This window comes from Bradysia coprophila (genome assembly GCF_014529535.1).
Source record: "Bradysia coprophila strain Holo2 chromosome X unlocalized genomic scaffold, BU_Bcop_v1 contig_39, whole genome shotgun sequence".
NCBI lineage: Eukaryota > Metazoa > Arthropoda > Insecta > Diptera > Sciaridae > Bradysia > Bradysia coprophila.
This window is the reverse complement of record NW_023503329.1, coordinates 900,130-917,042: the sequence shown is the minus strand read 5'-3', so window position 1 is coordinate 917,042 and position 16,913 is coordinate 900,130. Positions and strand designations below refer to the sequence as shown.

General features: G+C 34.1%; 1 protein-coding gene across 3 annotated transcripts in view; it reads left to right on the top strand.

Annotated features, from left to right (window-relative positions):
• LOC119069725 (synaptogenesis protein syg-2) overlaps positions 1 to 16,913 on the top strand; it is a 211,548-nt gene that overhangs the window by 44,449 nt on the left and 150,186 nt on the right. For all 3 annotated transcript variants that reach the window (XR_005086388.1, XM_037173849.1, XM_037173850.1), the window contains one exon: positions 5,948 to 7,484. Coding sequence is in view for 2 of the 3 variants with exons in the window: in XM_037173849.1 (XP_037029744.1) it covers positions 7,358 to 7,484 (127 nt within the window). In the remaining variant the exon portion in view is untranslated. The remainder of the gene's footprint in view (positions 1 to 5,947; positions 7,485 to 16,913) is intronic.

Here is a 16,913-nt window from a genome sequence, read left to right as displayed (position 1 = left end):
GCTCTCGAAGGAATTTATTTGTATGGGCACTCTTTCACATTGTCTGCAAAAAATCACTAAAACGAATTCACTTCTTTATCATTATTTCAGGCTTTTGAATTTTGAAAGTTGTTGCATAAATCTCGGGGTTTGCCAATACTGCGCAATTTGTATGATTGAAATGATTCAAAATTACGAACAAGCCAATCTGTGCGGGATTCGGTGGTCCTTAGGGACCTACACAATATCCCAAAAGTCCCACTCGATCACACTTGAGCATTTTGGGAAAAGTGAGAAAAACCGAAAAAAATTGATGTTAGGTGCAAGCATTTTTTGGTTGTTCTACCAAAAGACGAGTTTCGAAAAAATTTTGTTTCAAATTTATTTTTACCTTAACACAAGAAAAAAAATTTTGCCCGCCAGAAATGGCTCTTCAAAGTCAAAATTTCATATGAAAAAATCGACCTTCGCGAAAAAATTTTTTGACTGTAAATCGTCATATCGACTATCATATTTAAATGCTTGTTTAGGTACGTATGATTACTCCACTCGCCTTCGGCTCGTTCTGCAAACCTCACACTTGCCTAAAAAAATATTTACAAGCAGTGACGTAACATACTAAATCATAACTACGGATAAAAAGATGAAAAGTAGAGTTTTCGTGTGAATTTTGTTGATACGAGACGAAGCCGAGTGCAATCAACACACGAAAACGAGATTTTTCATTTTTATCCCGAGTTATGTAATGGATTTTACATGCTGCGAGCGTCGAATGACGCGCTTGAAACACGAAAAGTACGGTTTTCGACGCATGTAGCATGTAAAAATATTTATTAGTGAAGACTCTTTCCCTCGCTCGTCAAGTAAAACGCCATACTCCACGTTGATATCTCGTATCACAATGAATCCCTCGGATACTTTTACTCATCTGTATACGAGATACCATTTTACTTCACTGGTATAGTAACGTACTATTATTTGTGATCGCTTAAGCCAGTTTAGGTTGGAAATTTCTGAACAGACTTTACTCGTCCATAGTTATACTAAACTTTTTACTCAAAAATAGCTATTCGGACGGAAAATTAACGAGTACCACATATCGATTAGGGCAGAAAAGTAACTAAAGTTGGTTAAATGGTTCTAGAGGTGCTGACCTAAGTAAATGGACCGTTTCACATTTGAGTAAATTTTGACTCTTTTTGCGTGAGGAGGGAAACGAAAATCCCCAAAATAAGCGTGGCGTCATTCGTGAACAGCCTCCAAGATATGATGATGATCCAAATGACTGGCACGATGGAATTGTCGAAGTCACAGAATGTTGAATAATACAAAATGCAAATATTTCAAATGAATCGACACCATATTAAGGTGTACGAATCGCAATAAACGCGAAATTGTAAATTAGAGATGACTGAAGATAAAATGCTGTAACGGGAAGTTATGTCTTCATGTCTCTACACCCAGAAAAAGAAACTTCAGACTACTCCGCGTACGTGTAAAATTCATCGAAACGGTATGATATACATCATTGACATATATGATACATGGACAATGTTTTCTATACGTGGGACACGTTGACAACGTAGTTACGTATTTCGATTTTCAGATTTGAACATTCATGTGCTACGTATTGTAGTGATGTACGTGGAATGTGAATAACTTACGGGTGGGACGGAAATTAAACGCACATCACATATGTTTAACGTATATAGTGGATGTTGGTCTTAAACATTGAATTTGGATCATATTTACTTATATTTCTTAACACGAAGAAGATCAACTACAAAATTGTTTTTTAGTAAATTAGAGAAATCTCGACAAAATAATTTCATTTTTTGTGAAATCATATCATATCATTTCATAATCATATCAGAAAGTTGTTTAAGTTGGAATTATCTGAAATTGATTATAAGCATTTTGATAATCCATAACAATCCATAATCCATAGCAAGATACATCAAGTCGACTTAAATTCAATTATGTTAAAAAACGACATATACTTATTTATGTGCGATACTTTATAACGTTCTATGCGTAACTTATACGCCACACACGTATATGGCCTTTAAAGTACGCTTCAACAATAAATGTCAACCAACACTACTGTACTGCAACATTAGAAAGATCGTTGGCTCATGATCCAGAGGTCACCGGTTCAATTCCCAAAGAAGTCAATTTTTAATTTGAGATATTTGTTACCAATAGCTGCTAAAATACATAATAACTACTATAAGCTGCTAATATGGTGTCTACCGTAGATGAATTCAATAAAATTCATATTTTTAAATCTTTGTCGAAGAGAAATACTTCTCGCACGTATTATATTCGAGCCGGCTGTATAACTACCTTACCACACTTTTTAACAGGATATACGCATACCACGTAGGAAATTTTGCTCAGTGTATGTCTGCAAAAATCAATTTTTTATCTCCAATTTTTTTGATTTTATCTCAAGAAATGCTCTATTCGCTTTTCGACTGTACATCTTTGATTGTTTGTTCCACCATTAAATCTCTATACAGTGTTGTTACCTCTTTGCGTCGGTGTACTTACATTTTCTATGATCCGTGTAAGCTCAAGAAAAACGAAATAAATAAATAAAACGAAAATATTTATCACCTTAGACGGTATTTACGGTGCAAAAGGAAGTGGCAATATTCTTAAAAATTATTATTTCTTACCCCATTCCCGAGTACCGACTCTGCAAAAAAATATTATGATTCACTTCCATAAAAGCTACACACCAGTTCTATTTGAACAAGTTACACATTTTATCCGTATAAATATAATAACATGTTTGTGTCGTCATATATGTACGTTCACAGCATCAAAGCAACATAGTTTCCTTGTATAACCACCCCATTTATATACGTAGTTCGGTGAGATAAAGCTATAAGAATGCAAAGTACAACAGAAAATACACACAAAATAAAACACATAAAAAATAGAGAAATAGCGAAAATGAGCCACCACATAGCACATATTGTGGCGAGGAATTGTTACTTTCTAGATTGTAACTTTTTTTTGTGGCACTGAATTTTAAGGTACAACTACGAGGCGCCAGATATTCCACACAACAGAGAGAAAAAAAATAACTGCTGGCTGCTACTTATAACATACGTATGTATGAAATCGTTGTAACATAGTTTTCAGTATATTTTGATAGTCGATTTGTGGAATAAAACATTTTCTAAACTCCAGATAGGTTGTTAAAATAATTACATGCATTTTCATACAAAGTTGACTCTGTGTACCCTGTCGGTTTATTTGGTGCGCTCAAACGTTTCTTTCATTTTATGTTATATATGTCGCAGAGTATTTTGCAGATTTTATTTCCGATTTCTTGTATATGATATACCACCGTGATCCGTATTCAAGTACAAGTTGAATGAATGAAAACACAATGTATAAGTTCCAAGAACAGCCATATTTGAGTCATTCATATTAATTCCAATTAACTCTAATACATGACTGCCATTAGTATTAGTGGGACATTGATTATCTCTCAAATTGTTGGTAGATGCGAAGGGCGGAGAAAGGATTTTCAAGGAAAATTCCTCAGTGGATTTTCATTGATTTTTTGAGGATCTTCAATGAAATTTTGAGGGTTTTTATGCCAAAAGTTCACGTGCAAATTACATAATGTTCTCAGAGTGTTGTGTCAGTATCACTGTCGCCATGGCCTGAAGAGATTTTTTTTTGAACTTCCCTCAGACCGAAACAGTGGTCATATGGCTACTATAGTTTCCTGTTGATCGTCGTTTTTGAGGATTTTCCAGTTTTCAAAGAATTTTTTTACGCTTTGCAAATTTGTTGTGATACTTAGGACTGTGTCGAATGTACTCTCTCAAAAACTCTGTTCTTTTTCCTGGTTGTAGTGTGTTGACCAGGTCTTAAATATGAGATTGTGACAAGACCATATTAAATTCGAGAAATTGCATTGACTCACCTGTATTACCACATTGCCGTGATGCATTACTCATCCATGGATCAAATTAAATTGTGCTTTTAACTTTATCGGATTTGTTTCATTTAATTTGTAAATGCGGATGAGCATGCAACGTCGTCGGCCCGCTTTAAGTATTTACAGTTCTTATTTATTCACTTCTTTAGTATAACTCTGGCCCCGAAACGCATGAATATTCCACCCTCCCATTTTAAAAGTCTATACCCCAATTAACATAATCTACAGAACAGCGTTAAACACGAAACATTTTCTGTGGCTGGTAAAATATTTTGAGTCACTTCCTTTCAGAATGACTGCGGTGCAATGAGTCACATATTCGGTGAACTTTTGGGTTTGAAATTGGAAACGTTTTCGTTTCGCCGGACATGGGCTATGCAATGGCGGTCATAACATTTTGATTGAAACACGATTGTGTAGTAATTTCACTTAAGTAATGACTTGTGTAAAATATGAACCGATTAATCATTTAAAGAAAACCTTTTTTTCGTGTGATAACAATCGCATTAAAAGTGCACGGAATGCAAATGTGGTTTCACTGCATATGCATAAACCTTTCCTCTCGCAATGTTCTCGATCTTGTCAATTTCTTCGATGCATTCCACCTTGATCAATTCATTTACGTAAACACATAAGAAATATGGTTTAGTAGCATTTATCGATCCCCTGTTAAACGAAATATAAATTTTTCTGAAAAGAATATTTTTTGCAGCAACATTATATTCCCTCTCATACACACATACAATGTGGTTAGTATGCTTGTGTTGTGTATCATAAATTGCAAGCATACAATGCAACGAAAACATCATTTCTTTCGACTCAGATAGAAATTGTACTGTTTTAGCTTCATCGGGCAGAAGCACTTTCAGCTGAGGAAGCTGCGGGAGATAAATGCAAAAAATTCTTCTTTTCATCGCATCAAAATGAAATTCAGAAAATTCTTGGAAGTTTTCTCATTCCCAGGCAAATTATTCCTCAATAACTTCACATGTAAATGCTAGTTCAAACGAAAAGGTTCGGTAGCAGAAATGCCAGGCTTTGAGTATTTCGTCTAGGAAATAATTAGTCTTTTACATAACAATTGATAAAAACATTAAAAGTGGAGTTTTCGTGTAAATTCTGTTGATCCGAGACGTAGCCGAAGTCAATAAACACACGAAAACTAGACTTTTTATTGATATCTCGAGTTATATACCGGATTTTACACGCTGAGGGCATCGAAAGTAGAAACATGAAGAGTACGGTTTTCGACGCATGTAGCATGACGTTAATAGGTCGTTTGGCTTCAACTGGTCATGGTCAATAGAAGTAACGTTTCATCACCGTTATTTCAGTGACTCTTGACTTATCTCTTTCGATCACAAATTTGTGTATCTCGATGTGATCTTTCAGTGTACAATCGACCTGTTCACCATGGCCTATTTTTCAAAGGTTTATTTTTTAAATTTATAAAAATTTCTCAAATTATTTCTCAAATTTCTCAATTTTTTTAAAGAATTTTTAGAAAAATTTTGGAAATTTTTAGAAATTTAAGAAATACATTTTTGAAAATGCTGTTCACCCTAATTTGCGTGTGGGTGCAACATATCGTACTATCGAAATTAAATGAAATAATTTAAAAAAAATTTGTTGCAAATTGTATGCATATCGGCATTAATTTGGGAGCTATAGTTTCCTGCATCTTCCAACCGGGATAAGGTTATGGGGAACGAAATAATTTTTCTATTCAAAATCCATAATTCACCCAAAGAAATAGTAGTTGGGGTACATAACATAAAATCCATATTTAAACGGAAGCTATACATTTTACGAATCGAAGCAATTGAGTTTGTATCCATGGTATATGGTTCTTGAATGCATATAGAAAAATCATTGGTTCGACCGTCTCTATATAAACGATTTTCCAATATTATTTTAGCTCCGACTTACACAGTAGTTGCGTTCTACGTCTTTTTTTATATAAAAGAATTTTTTTTATTCTTTCGGAATTCTTTTTTCTTGCAGATTGAATGCACATCGCTCCACCAACCGCACAAAGGGAACATCATTTTGTTTTGCATAAAATTGCTTGGCATATCCGAATTGAACGCCTGTTACAAAGAACATCACACGTATCCCTATATATATGTATGGACACACACACACGAAAAAAACGGAAGGAATATGCTGGAAAAATATTACGAAAAACGAGAACACACAGAACCGGGTAACAAGAAAATAAAACAAACAAAAAAAAACGTAAATAAACAATTTTCCATAATGTATGTGCACATGTGAAATTGTGAAAAACTAAAAAAAAAATTAAAAAAATAGACGACACCAACAGCAACAACAACAACAACAAAATAAAAATGTTTTGAGAAAAGTGCTCGGGTAAATGTAATACGACGAGGAAAAAAAAGAGACTTAGAAAAGAAGAAAACGGAAAAATGTTTGTATTTCGAATTCGGTTGTACAAGTCAATGCTGTTCCAGCGGTGACACATTCTAATACAAAAAAATTTTTTTTTTGTTTTATTTCGAAGGGAAAATGGGAATTCGACTGTTCGATGCTACTACCGTTCTACATCCATTTATAATAAAATGCATTCGAATTGGGAAATCGGAATTCATTTCAATGCAACTATTTTAAGACTAGACCCACAAACAATGCCCTAGACAGCGGTTTATAATAGGAAAAGTGGTATATAGTGTATGAAATCATAAAGGTTTTACTGTTCTATTCGCTGCCACACATATTTTAAATGAAAACGAAACGCAGCATATATAATAATACAGAAGCGACACAACATTTTTCTTTCTGTATGTCCACATGAATGGTATTTTACACACAAATACTAAATAATTTAAAATGTGCACCAAGGCAACAATAATTAATGCTGAGAATAAAAAGACAAACACTTTAAATGTGAGTGAATAACTAAACGATACATCGGTGGTAAATTAATATTAAGTGAATTCGTCTTCAAACATATCATTTCAATTGAATGTGTGGTGTAACATGTTTTATGCCGATATATAATACACACAGCTCGATGCAGCTAGCTATACTAAACTAACATAGAATGTAACTGAACAAGTCCCCTGAGGACAGTGATTTGGTCTGCGGTCATGATATTGAACGAGCAACATCAAATCCATTCACTTACGAAAAATTCCCATTTGAGAATTTTTACTGAACTACAAGTGAAACACAGAGTATCCAACAGCTGGTGGCTTAACATATAGCACCTTCTTTTTATGTAGAGATACGTCCGTTATGTATATGCTCTGAACTTCTCAATATATACAGCATTTTGGAAAACGCCATTAAAACCAATTTAATGTTTAAAAAGTATTTTATACGAAGAGAGTAGGCGAAGCACACATTTACTACGGTTTTTCTATATAGCAAAAAAACTTAGGCTTTAATAAGATGGATTTGATGCACTTTACAAAGTATCTCGGAACATTGCAGTGGTTTTATGTGGTCGTGTTGTTTGTGTTGAATGTTTTCATGCCGAGGACCGGATGTGAAAATGCTCAGGATTTTCAGAAAAACAGTAAGTGAATTGGATATTTATTTGGATATTTTTATTTGTTTTATAGATATGTTTGGGATTGGGACTGATTATTGCATGGCATTCATTTCATTAAAATGGTTTATGATGCATTTATATATATTTAAAAAAAAAATTGAATAACAATGAAGTGAAAATTGTACGCTCACGGCCGAGTATATTCGTATAACCTTTTTAATGGCGGATTTAAAGTATTTCGATGACCGGAAATTTAAAAAAAATCTGGAGCAAATTTGCAACCTATTTTAAGCAAGGCTGTATACTTGAAAAGATTACGCAGATGCATATACGCTGGTGACACACACAAAGTTTGGCAGCTTCATATGTGTCTCCCGTGATAACTATGAGAACACTGTATGAAAAAATGGGCTTGAGGATATTTGACTGAAAAAACAGCCTACGAGTTTTGCTAGTGATTATGAAAATAATCTTGGCGAGTAAGAGTGATATCGCGAAATCTTCGAACAGCTTTGGGACATGGGGTCACGGATATTAATGAGTTATATCTCATTCGATTCGTTGAACTATTGCGAGTAAAACGTAGTACTACGTATGGTGAAATTGATTTTGTTGCAGACGAAGTTAGGGTCTGCCAAAAAAGCCCCAAAATCATTTTCTTGCGATTAATCGAGTGAAAAATTTTGAGAACAAACTTTTTTAGCTAGCCTTGTAGGCCTTGAAGAGATGCACATTTTGAGTATAGACACCATGTTGACCTGTTGGTGATATCAATGATTTTGTTTGATGTTTTGGCGATATCACTCTTAAGTTATTTTCAAATCGTTTTCATTTCACTTATGATTTGCTAAACTTGTGCTTGTAAAAAGGTATAATATTGTCTTTTGTTTTAATTGTTTTAATGTAAAAGACTACTTAGGAAAATATTTTCCCATATTTTCTCTAATTTTCCGAAGTTTTCGTAAATTATTCATTTTACCTAATTTTCCCAAAATTTATATCATGAAAAATTTGAGAAAATAGTGCAAAAAGTGGGAAAATACAAAACAACGAAATGTTTTACTTGCAGCACCCTGCGGAAATGAAATTTTCACAAAGGACACGCCGTTGAAACCAAGGTTCTGAAAGAACAGGTTAAGACACATCTGAGTTGATCACGAAGGCGGTGACACACAAATTTTGACAAATAGATGCTATTTATTGAACATACTCAATACAGATTGTTTGAAATGTCAACCTGATAAAAACTATTTTTTTTCTTCAAGTCTTTTGTTCAATAAATAGCATCTATTTGTCAAAATTTGTGTGTCAGCCGCCCTCGTGGGTGTCTTAACCTGTTCTTTCAGAACCTTGGTTAAAACTTGCGATAATTTTCATTTTCGCAGGGTGCTGCAAGTAAAATACCTTACGTAATGGTTTGGAGATTGTTATCTTCACTCTAGGCAAAATAAAAATCTCCAGACAAGGACTAAATGTACTATTAAAATTGTGGCTTATATAAAGTCAATGTAGCGAAAATCGCGTCGAAGAATTGGTTATTGTTTAAAAAATTTTAGTTTTCCAGGAAGGCATATTTGTTTAAAAATCTGTAAAAATAAAGAATAGGCTTCCTGGATTCTGGGAAATTTGGTACACAAAAACGTTTGGTCTAGCCAAGGTACGACACAGAAAAAGCCCACCATTGATAAGGGGCTACTCTCCCTGCATATTAATCAAGGACAACGTTCGAAATGAATAAAATTATGAAAATAGGTTAATTATTCCTGGACAAGCTTGAAAAATATCCTTAAATGTATAAAGGGTTCTTAGTGGCGAGTCCAAATCATTATCATAAATGCCAACAAAATTTTTGTCCCATTTCCCCATACTATAATTAATTAATCAACTTGACAACAAACATTGAAAAACAAAAAACCCGCTTTGCATAAAAACAACACACAAAAAATAAATTGTAATTAAAAAAGAAACGTTCTCATGTCAAAACGCCATATATTCGTATTGCTGCAAATGACTCATAAACCATAAAAGACATAACATTATTTGGTACTTGAATTCTCATATAAATTCTAAGTATTTCACATAATCATTAGCAGTCCAACTGAACAACACAATTATATATAACATCCACGGGCATAAAAACGACACCGAAACACTTAACACATGTACCTCTATATAAAAGAACACAAACAGAAATTGTGCTGCTGCTACCACGTCCCATGCAATTACAATAAATTCAACCTCAATTAATAGTAAATACCATTTTTATACAACGAAAAAAACACTCATCTTAAATATATCCCTCATAATCCTTTAATGACTACGAAAAACGCTACATTGAATTTCCACCTCACCTTTAGCTTTCTCTCACTCTCACTCTGTCTCTCTCTCGTTCTCCGGCATTCCATATCGTTGAACTAACGGAATAGGTACACTTCCATTTCTACGCCTCCGTAAAGCATTATTAATAATTTTTTCCGTGATTCACGCTACAACAATTGGTTAAGATAGTTTATGTTCTACCATTAGCTTCATTCGTGTTTACAATGGGGCAGTTGGTAATTATTATTCAGCTTTTTTATATTTATATCCGAACGTGGCAAAACATTTATTTATTTTTGTTTTTTCCGGTTTCTGTTTTTTTATTTTATTTCCAGAGAAAAAGCACAACCACTCTGAAAAACACCCCAGTTTCGGGGCGCAAATTTGTCGGTATTACAGCGAAAAGCTTTTTATCATCACTTTTCCTTGAAGGGAATAAATTATAACGGACTTCCATACACTCATACACCACTCACTGAGAATTAAGAATTCATAATGTGACAGATGTCATATTAGTTTGTGACATCTAAGCAATTCGCTATTCTCAAACAAACAAGAAAAACACATTTCGATCCTAAACTACGAGTCAAGATTACCTTATAGCACGATTACATTTAAATTCGGTGAATTCCCCGAAATTCCGATGGATTCCGATACCCTACCCTACCCCACAGTTGAATTCCTTAACCTAAAGTACAGTCGGCGACTATGGAATAGATGACACATTTTGCTTCAACTGTTTTACAGTGATTGTACTCATTCAGAGCCGTATTAACACGATGGGCTATATTGGCTTAGCCCCTTGGCGCTGAATAAAACTGATGAAAATTGGCGCTGGAAATTTCAACGATATGTCTTTGCTTAGTGCTGAAAAACTAATAGCCCAGTGGCGCCCGGAGTCTTCATCCGGCTCTGTACTCATTTACTACATGGGTGAAGTGGCACGCTAGTCCGTTTACTCTAAGGTTTAAAGATTGTAAGAGTGGATCAACTGAGAAACAGCTGAAACAAAATGCGTCACTTATTCCATAGTCTTCGACTGTACTCTTAATCTTAACTTTCTATTGATTAGCTGGGATGCAAGAGACAGAAGGCTATCAAAAGAACTCCACACACAAAAGTAGTAGCACAGGATAACTATTATTTACGTGTCACCGTTGAGAGCTTCACTCATAACATATCTTGCAATATATGAAACTTCCGACGTTTTCGTACAGTCTACGATATTCCGATCTACCATAACTCATTCTATGGTAGCAATCAATATCCTGCGAGTATTCAATTACGTGAGCATTCAGAAAAAGCAGCACATATAGGATGCTTAATCGTAAAGGTTAAACTTCACAGTTGTTTGTGCTTGTATTTCACTTTTTCACAGTACGTCTGAACCGTGAAAACCCATCAGTCTGGCACTATCTTGTTTTGACCAATTTTTGTTAGTAAATTGTACATGATGAGGTTCGTACGTCGTACCGAGAACGTATTCCTCCTAACTCAGTCCATTGTCTTACTGAAATTTCAGAATGGCAATAATATGGATTGTGCAGTGACACATCTCCAGATGGGTTAAATTAACAACCAAGAAAATCGCAAACGAAACAGCGACTGACAACATGAATCCGATTTTAAATTCAACTGACACTCTTGTGACGCTCCAGTTATTTCCATACATACAGTTCGAGACGATTTCTTTATCTGACAATCGGTTTATTATCAGAGAAGTGAATCAGATTGTTACACGTCCCAAATTGGGAAATTATCAAAAATAGGTGAGAATGAAGACAGCCTAGGCAAACGGTTTTTGTATAAGGACTGTTATAAGTTAAAAGGCGAATGTCGTGGTCATCGTTCTGTTCATATTCGAAAATCTTTTTTTTATTTGTAAAGATGGGCATCGTGAAAAATGCATGCAAAATCGACCGTTGCAACATGCTTGCAAAATATGACATAAAATGTATGAGCCAATTGATAAACATCAGGTTTACACCGAGCTTGCAAAATATTTGACATATAACTCATACATTTTATGTCATATTTTGCATGGGTCCATTTTTCATGAATTTTTCACGATCTGTGTACTAGCCTTAAAAGTTCATGTTACATAAGTTGAATGAAATGGGAAAACCGATAACGTGTCCTTGAATTCGATATGTCAGTTTGTAATCCTATCCACATCAGAAAGCCTTAGCTTTCCTCAATGCAGTGACTATAGCAAACATTTATACCATGTCTTAGCTTCCCCACATACAGTGCAGGGTTGTAACAGAAAATGAACCAAATTCGACCAAGTTGGAAATTCGCAAATGCCGATAGTCCCATCAGTTTTCAATATCTACTTCTTGGAATACGTGCCAACTCTAACAATAAGCCACATTCACCCGAAATAATATATTTGTAATAAAATACATTTGGCACGCATAATATTGATGCTGCCCTTCAATAAATTAACATCACTCGTCAATACATATACCGATCATTTGTTATAAATATACTTGCCCGACGTATTGAGTTCTTTTTTTCTCGCATGCAATAGTTAGACAAACAATCGGAAAAATAAAGTGATTATATGCACAAAACGAATTCAATCCAGTTTTACAAGTTAAACATGTAGATGCGCATGAAATTTTATAATTATCTGTAGTATTAACGTTGGATATCAAATATATTCACTCTCGCATCGTTATTATAAATGTTCGATAATTAAATGCATTTGAAAACAGAAACGAAGTTAAATTTCAATAAAACCATTTCACAATTCATATATTGACCAATGGTACCCCTCTATCCGTAACATTTCGCTCATAAATAAAACCACATCATCCCATAAATTTGTCTGCTCTTGTATACGCATTTCAGTAATAATTTCTGATTAAAGTAACTTCAGTGATCATTTCATCATTTTTTACATGATTCCGTTTTAATTTTGATTGAAGAGGCCCGAGTGTATTGCAATCGGATAAGTGACTTTTGAAAAATGAAAATTATGTATGTTAGCACCACTCACACCAATCATTTTCAAATTACCATTCGATTCAACCAAATTTGTGTCTAAGTTTACTCAGCTGTTTTACCTATTTGTAAGAGTGGGTCCTTTATCTCAGTAAAGGGTTTCTCGCATGTCCAAATGTTTCTAAAATTGAGAGTGATATCGCCAAATCTTCAGGTGATTGGGGAACAAGCGGTCTCCGATTTTAATGAGTGATAGCTCGTTGGATTCGTCTTTCAATTCTAGGAAACAAGTATCTTTCACTTTTTCTAAAAAAAAATTGTTTTCAGTGAAAAGCATTCAAAAGTGAAGACATGTCAGAGGGTACCGAAAACAGTTTTTCGTCAATAACTCAAGAAAAAATGATTTTAAATTGTTGTAATGTTGTACGAATGTCGGCCTTGGAAAGACCTACAGGTAGAGTATACGCACCGCTTGGTGCGAGTAGATCCACGAGAGTTACGACTAAAAATGTAGTGAATGTTCGGAGAGTCCGCCTCCACTGCACATGTTCCACGAAACTGAGTATGGGGTGTTGTAGCTGGCCTCAGTTAAAAATTACCAAGCAGGGTAATAGAAAAAAATAAAGTAGGTAATTTTGGCAGTGTCAAATGTCATTTTTATTTTATAAGATTTTTACACTCTTAAAAATGCGGTAAGAGCCAAGATATATTCGAAAAATAGGCACGAACGTTCTTTCAATGAAAATATGATCACTGAAATGTACATTATTTTAACAAATAATCTAACATCACGTTAGCAGTCTGCATACAAATAACTAAATTACGTAACTGAATGTAAATTCTTTAATAAAAGTTAAATGAAAACCCTTCGCAGTAACAACTTTTTCGTTTTCAAATTTGCCTCCAATGCGGCATCTCACGGCGACTCCTGTCTAATATAATGTAAATGGCAACTCGTACTAAAAACTACTCTATTTGACACCAAAAAATCTCTATTACCCTGCTAGGTGCTTTGGAAAATCACATAAAAGTAAGAATTTTTGTTTCTTTATTCCCGTTCACTTCAACTTCTGCTAACGATCAAATAGATTACCAAATTGAGTGATGGCCAGTGTCCTCAACTGCGAAAACGTATCGTGAAACTAGAGCCGTAACAAACACCGCGTTAATTGAAACAACAGAATCGTTCTATGACGACACACGTTTTACGTTCATAAAAAGTTAAGAAACAGAATTGGCCTTCACCAAAAGTTCCAGGAACTGACTAAGCCGATAAACTGATAATCTACCTAAGAATTGTTTACATGATCAACAACATCACTTTCGTTCATATTTTCATTTCACCACTAATCTCTTGAGTGTTTTCGTTCCGGCCATAAGAAAGCTTTATGACACAACCTTCTCATCAAATCGAATGAAGTTTGTTTCCTGAATACAATTCCCTTCAGACAGCAGTACTAAAAAAGTTCGAGCTGACTCTACTCGCCAACATTGTTTGCGAAATAGGATAGACAAATAGTGATGTACCACTCACCGTAATCGGTTTATGCAAAGCATGTACACGAGTGCATTGCGCGAGTAATAGAACACGTCTAACATTTATCATGGCGTTTTTACAACACCTTTATATATCACAAGGACAACTCTATAACAATACACAACGTTATGCGATAAAGAAAACTATTTTAAAATAAAAAGAAAATAGAAAAATATGAAATGCATATAACCTCAAGCGAAAAGAGTAAAGTAAATTCTTGTCGACAAGAATGTATAAATAAGATTTCGTTCGATGAATACAATCCGAAAGGCATGTAAAGTTCTGAATGAACAAGTTAAGACTCAGCTTCTTTTCTTATTCGTTCCCGTTGCTCGGGAAAGCGTGCGAAAGTTTCTTTTTTTCTTTCTTATACAATGTGGTTCATATATATGCAGAAAAGAAGGAAAAACCAATTGAACAACATGTTGGTTTAAATGATGATCCGACGATGTTGAATACAATTTAAAGTTTTAATAGAGGTTTTATACACAAATCGGCAAAATTCTTTTGCACTACAGGGTAAATGGATGTAACACAAAATTTCGATTACAGAAACTGTGTTGAGTTAAGCTGCTCAAAGCTAATAATGTACTAAAGTTGCATGTGGAAAAATGTTAACCGATAAAAATCTAGAACATGATTTTGAACGTCGTCAAGCTATTTAAGAGTCAGGCTCATATAACGTACCGGAAGACAGTGGAGAGGGATAGCGGTCGTTTATAAATAATGTAACGTAAGAGAACCCCCTTATATAGTTTTCTGGACAGTAAATACGTCGTTTTTTCTTGAAATTCTTATATTCGATGAGTTCATTGAGTTGAAGGACTCTTTAAAAAGACTCGTAAAACCTGATGAATCGTATCCATGGCGTAATTTTGTAACTCGAGAATTTCTAATTCTCAACGCCTGAAACGTTGCAAGGCTTTGAATTTGAATTATCGAAGAATTTCAGTAATACCTGGATGAAAGTTATTCCGTGAGTAGGACTCAAAACTTGTTCGAGTCTGATCTGAACTGTTTTTCGTAACAATTACCGCAAAAATATATTTCCATTTAATTCTAAAAATTCCGGTATCATTCAATTCGGCATCAGTTCGATTAGATTCCAATTTTCAGACTTCATATCAGAATCACTTTCCATCAAGGGACAATTTTTGAAATTCCTGAAATTGTAGCCATATGTCGGAAAATGTATAAAATTCAAGAAAATATGGGAAAACGTTTTACCCAAATCTACAGCCTAATATTTACATTTTCAGATCATAGTCAATTCTACTGTGATTGTTCCCACATCGTTTAACAAATGAAGATCTAGATTTTTATTTTATGACTTTTTGCTATAGACGCGCTCGGGATTTGCAACGAAATATTTACTATTTACAAAAGCACTTAATCTAGATGTTCATTCGTTAGACTAAATTTATGAAATGAGATGGAAAAATATTTCGAATTTCTCTTTTCCGCGAGTGTAATTGTTAAATCGAACTACTGATCTTTTCGTCTTTTGAGTTATTACTTCCGCCAGAGTATAAACCTGAGGGAAAACGATGAAACAGCAGAGATATACATGAGAAGCTTTCATCCAAAAATATCCAAAAAATTTACAAAATCAACGCACTTCAAGCAAAAGTGCTATTTATGACAGCTGCCAAAATAGAGTACTTTTTGTATGAAATTTTATCCCCACTCTTTTTACAGTGTAAAATTTTGTATGAAGCTCTGTAAAGTTTCAGTACCATATTTAGCGCACGACTTTTGCCTGAAGTGCGTTGACAAAAATAAAATTTGTTAAAATTAGGTGATAAAATCGGAAAACATGGGAAAACTTCAGAAAATATGGGGAAACATTTTCCGAAAAAATATTCCTTAGTATCAACGCAGCTAAATGTATCGTTGTCCTGAGACAAAATATTCACAGTTTTCCGAAAGAACAGAAAAACAATTTTTCGAGTTATTAAGAAAAATCAAAGACAACAACAACAGCCATATATGTTTGCATCTTCGGTGTGTGTTTGTTTATATGGAGTACAGATGTCCTCTGTGAAATGTGCATTTTTTTTAAGTTGTTGAAACATTTCCCAATAATTCATTATGTTTTGATGTTGCCACACACCAGATTCATTAAAAGTGAAGAAAAAAATTCGGAAAAAATGACACATAAATATAACTTTTTTATTTTTATCTTCCACTTTTTTCTCTTGTTGTTGTTGCTATACAACAACGCTTGGCATATATTTATATATATATATATATAATGTGCGTTTTGAAATATTATTAAATTTTCTGTTTTGTTCTGATTTCATAGCCATCCTACACACATATATATCTATAACCAACATACACATCATCTTCTTCTTCACAAAATAACATTCAATATTTTGTATTTATGTTTCCTATGCTTTCAAAGTTCTTGTATCGTATCAAAACCAAATAGCTTCGAAACCTACATTTATATATATACAATATCGTATACCCATAACCATTTGTACACGTACGTCGTCCTCCGCAATCACATACTTAATAAAATATTCTCTGTCTCATGGCATACAGATGTGCGGCAGCTTTTAGTTGAATAAAAAAAAAGAAAAATATTTATGGAAAACTTATTCAAGAATATTATGTGATGCGGTTGTCTATTTGTGATGGCG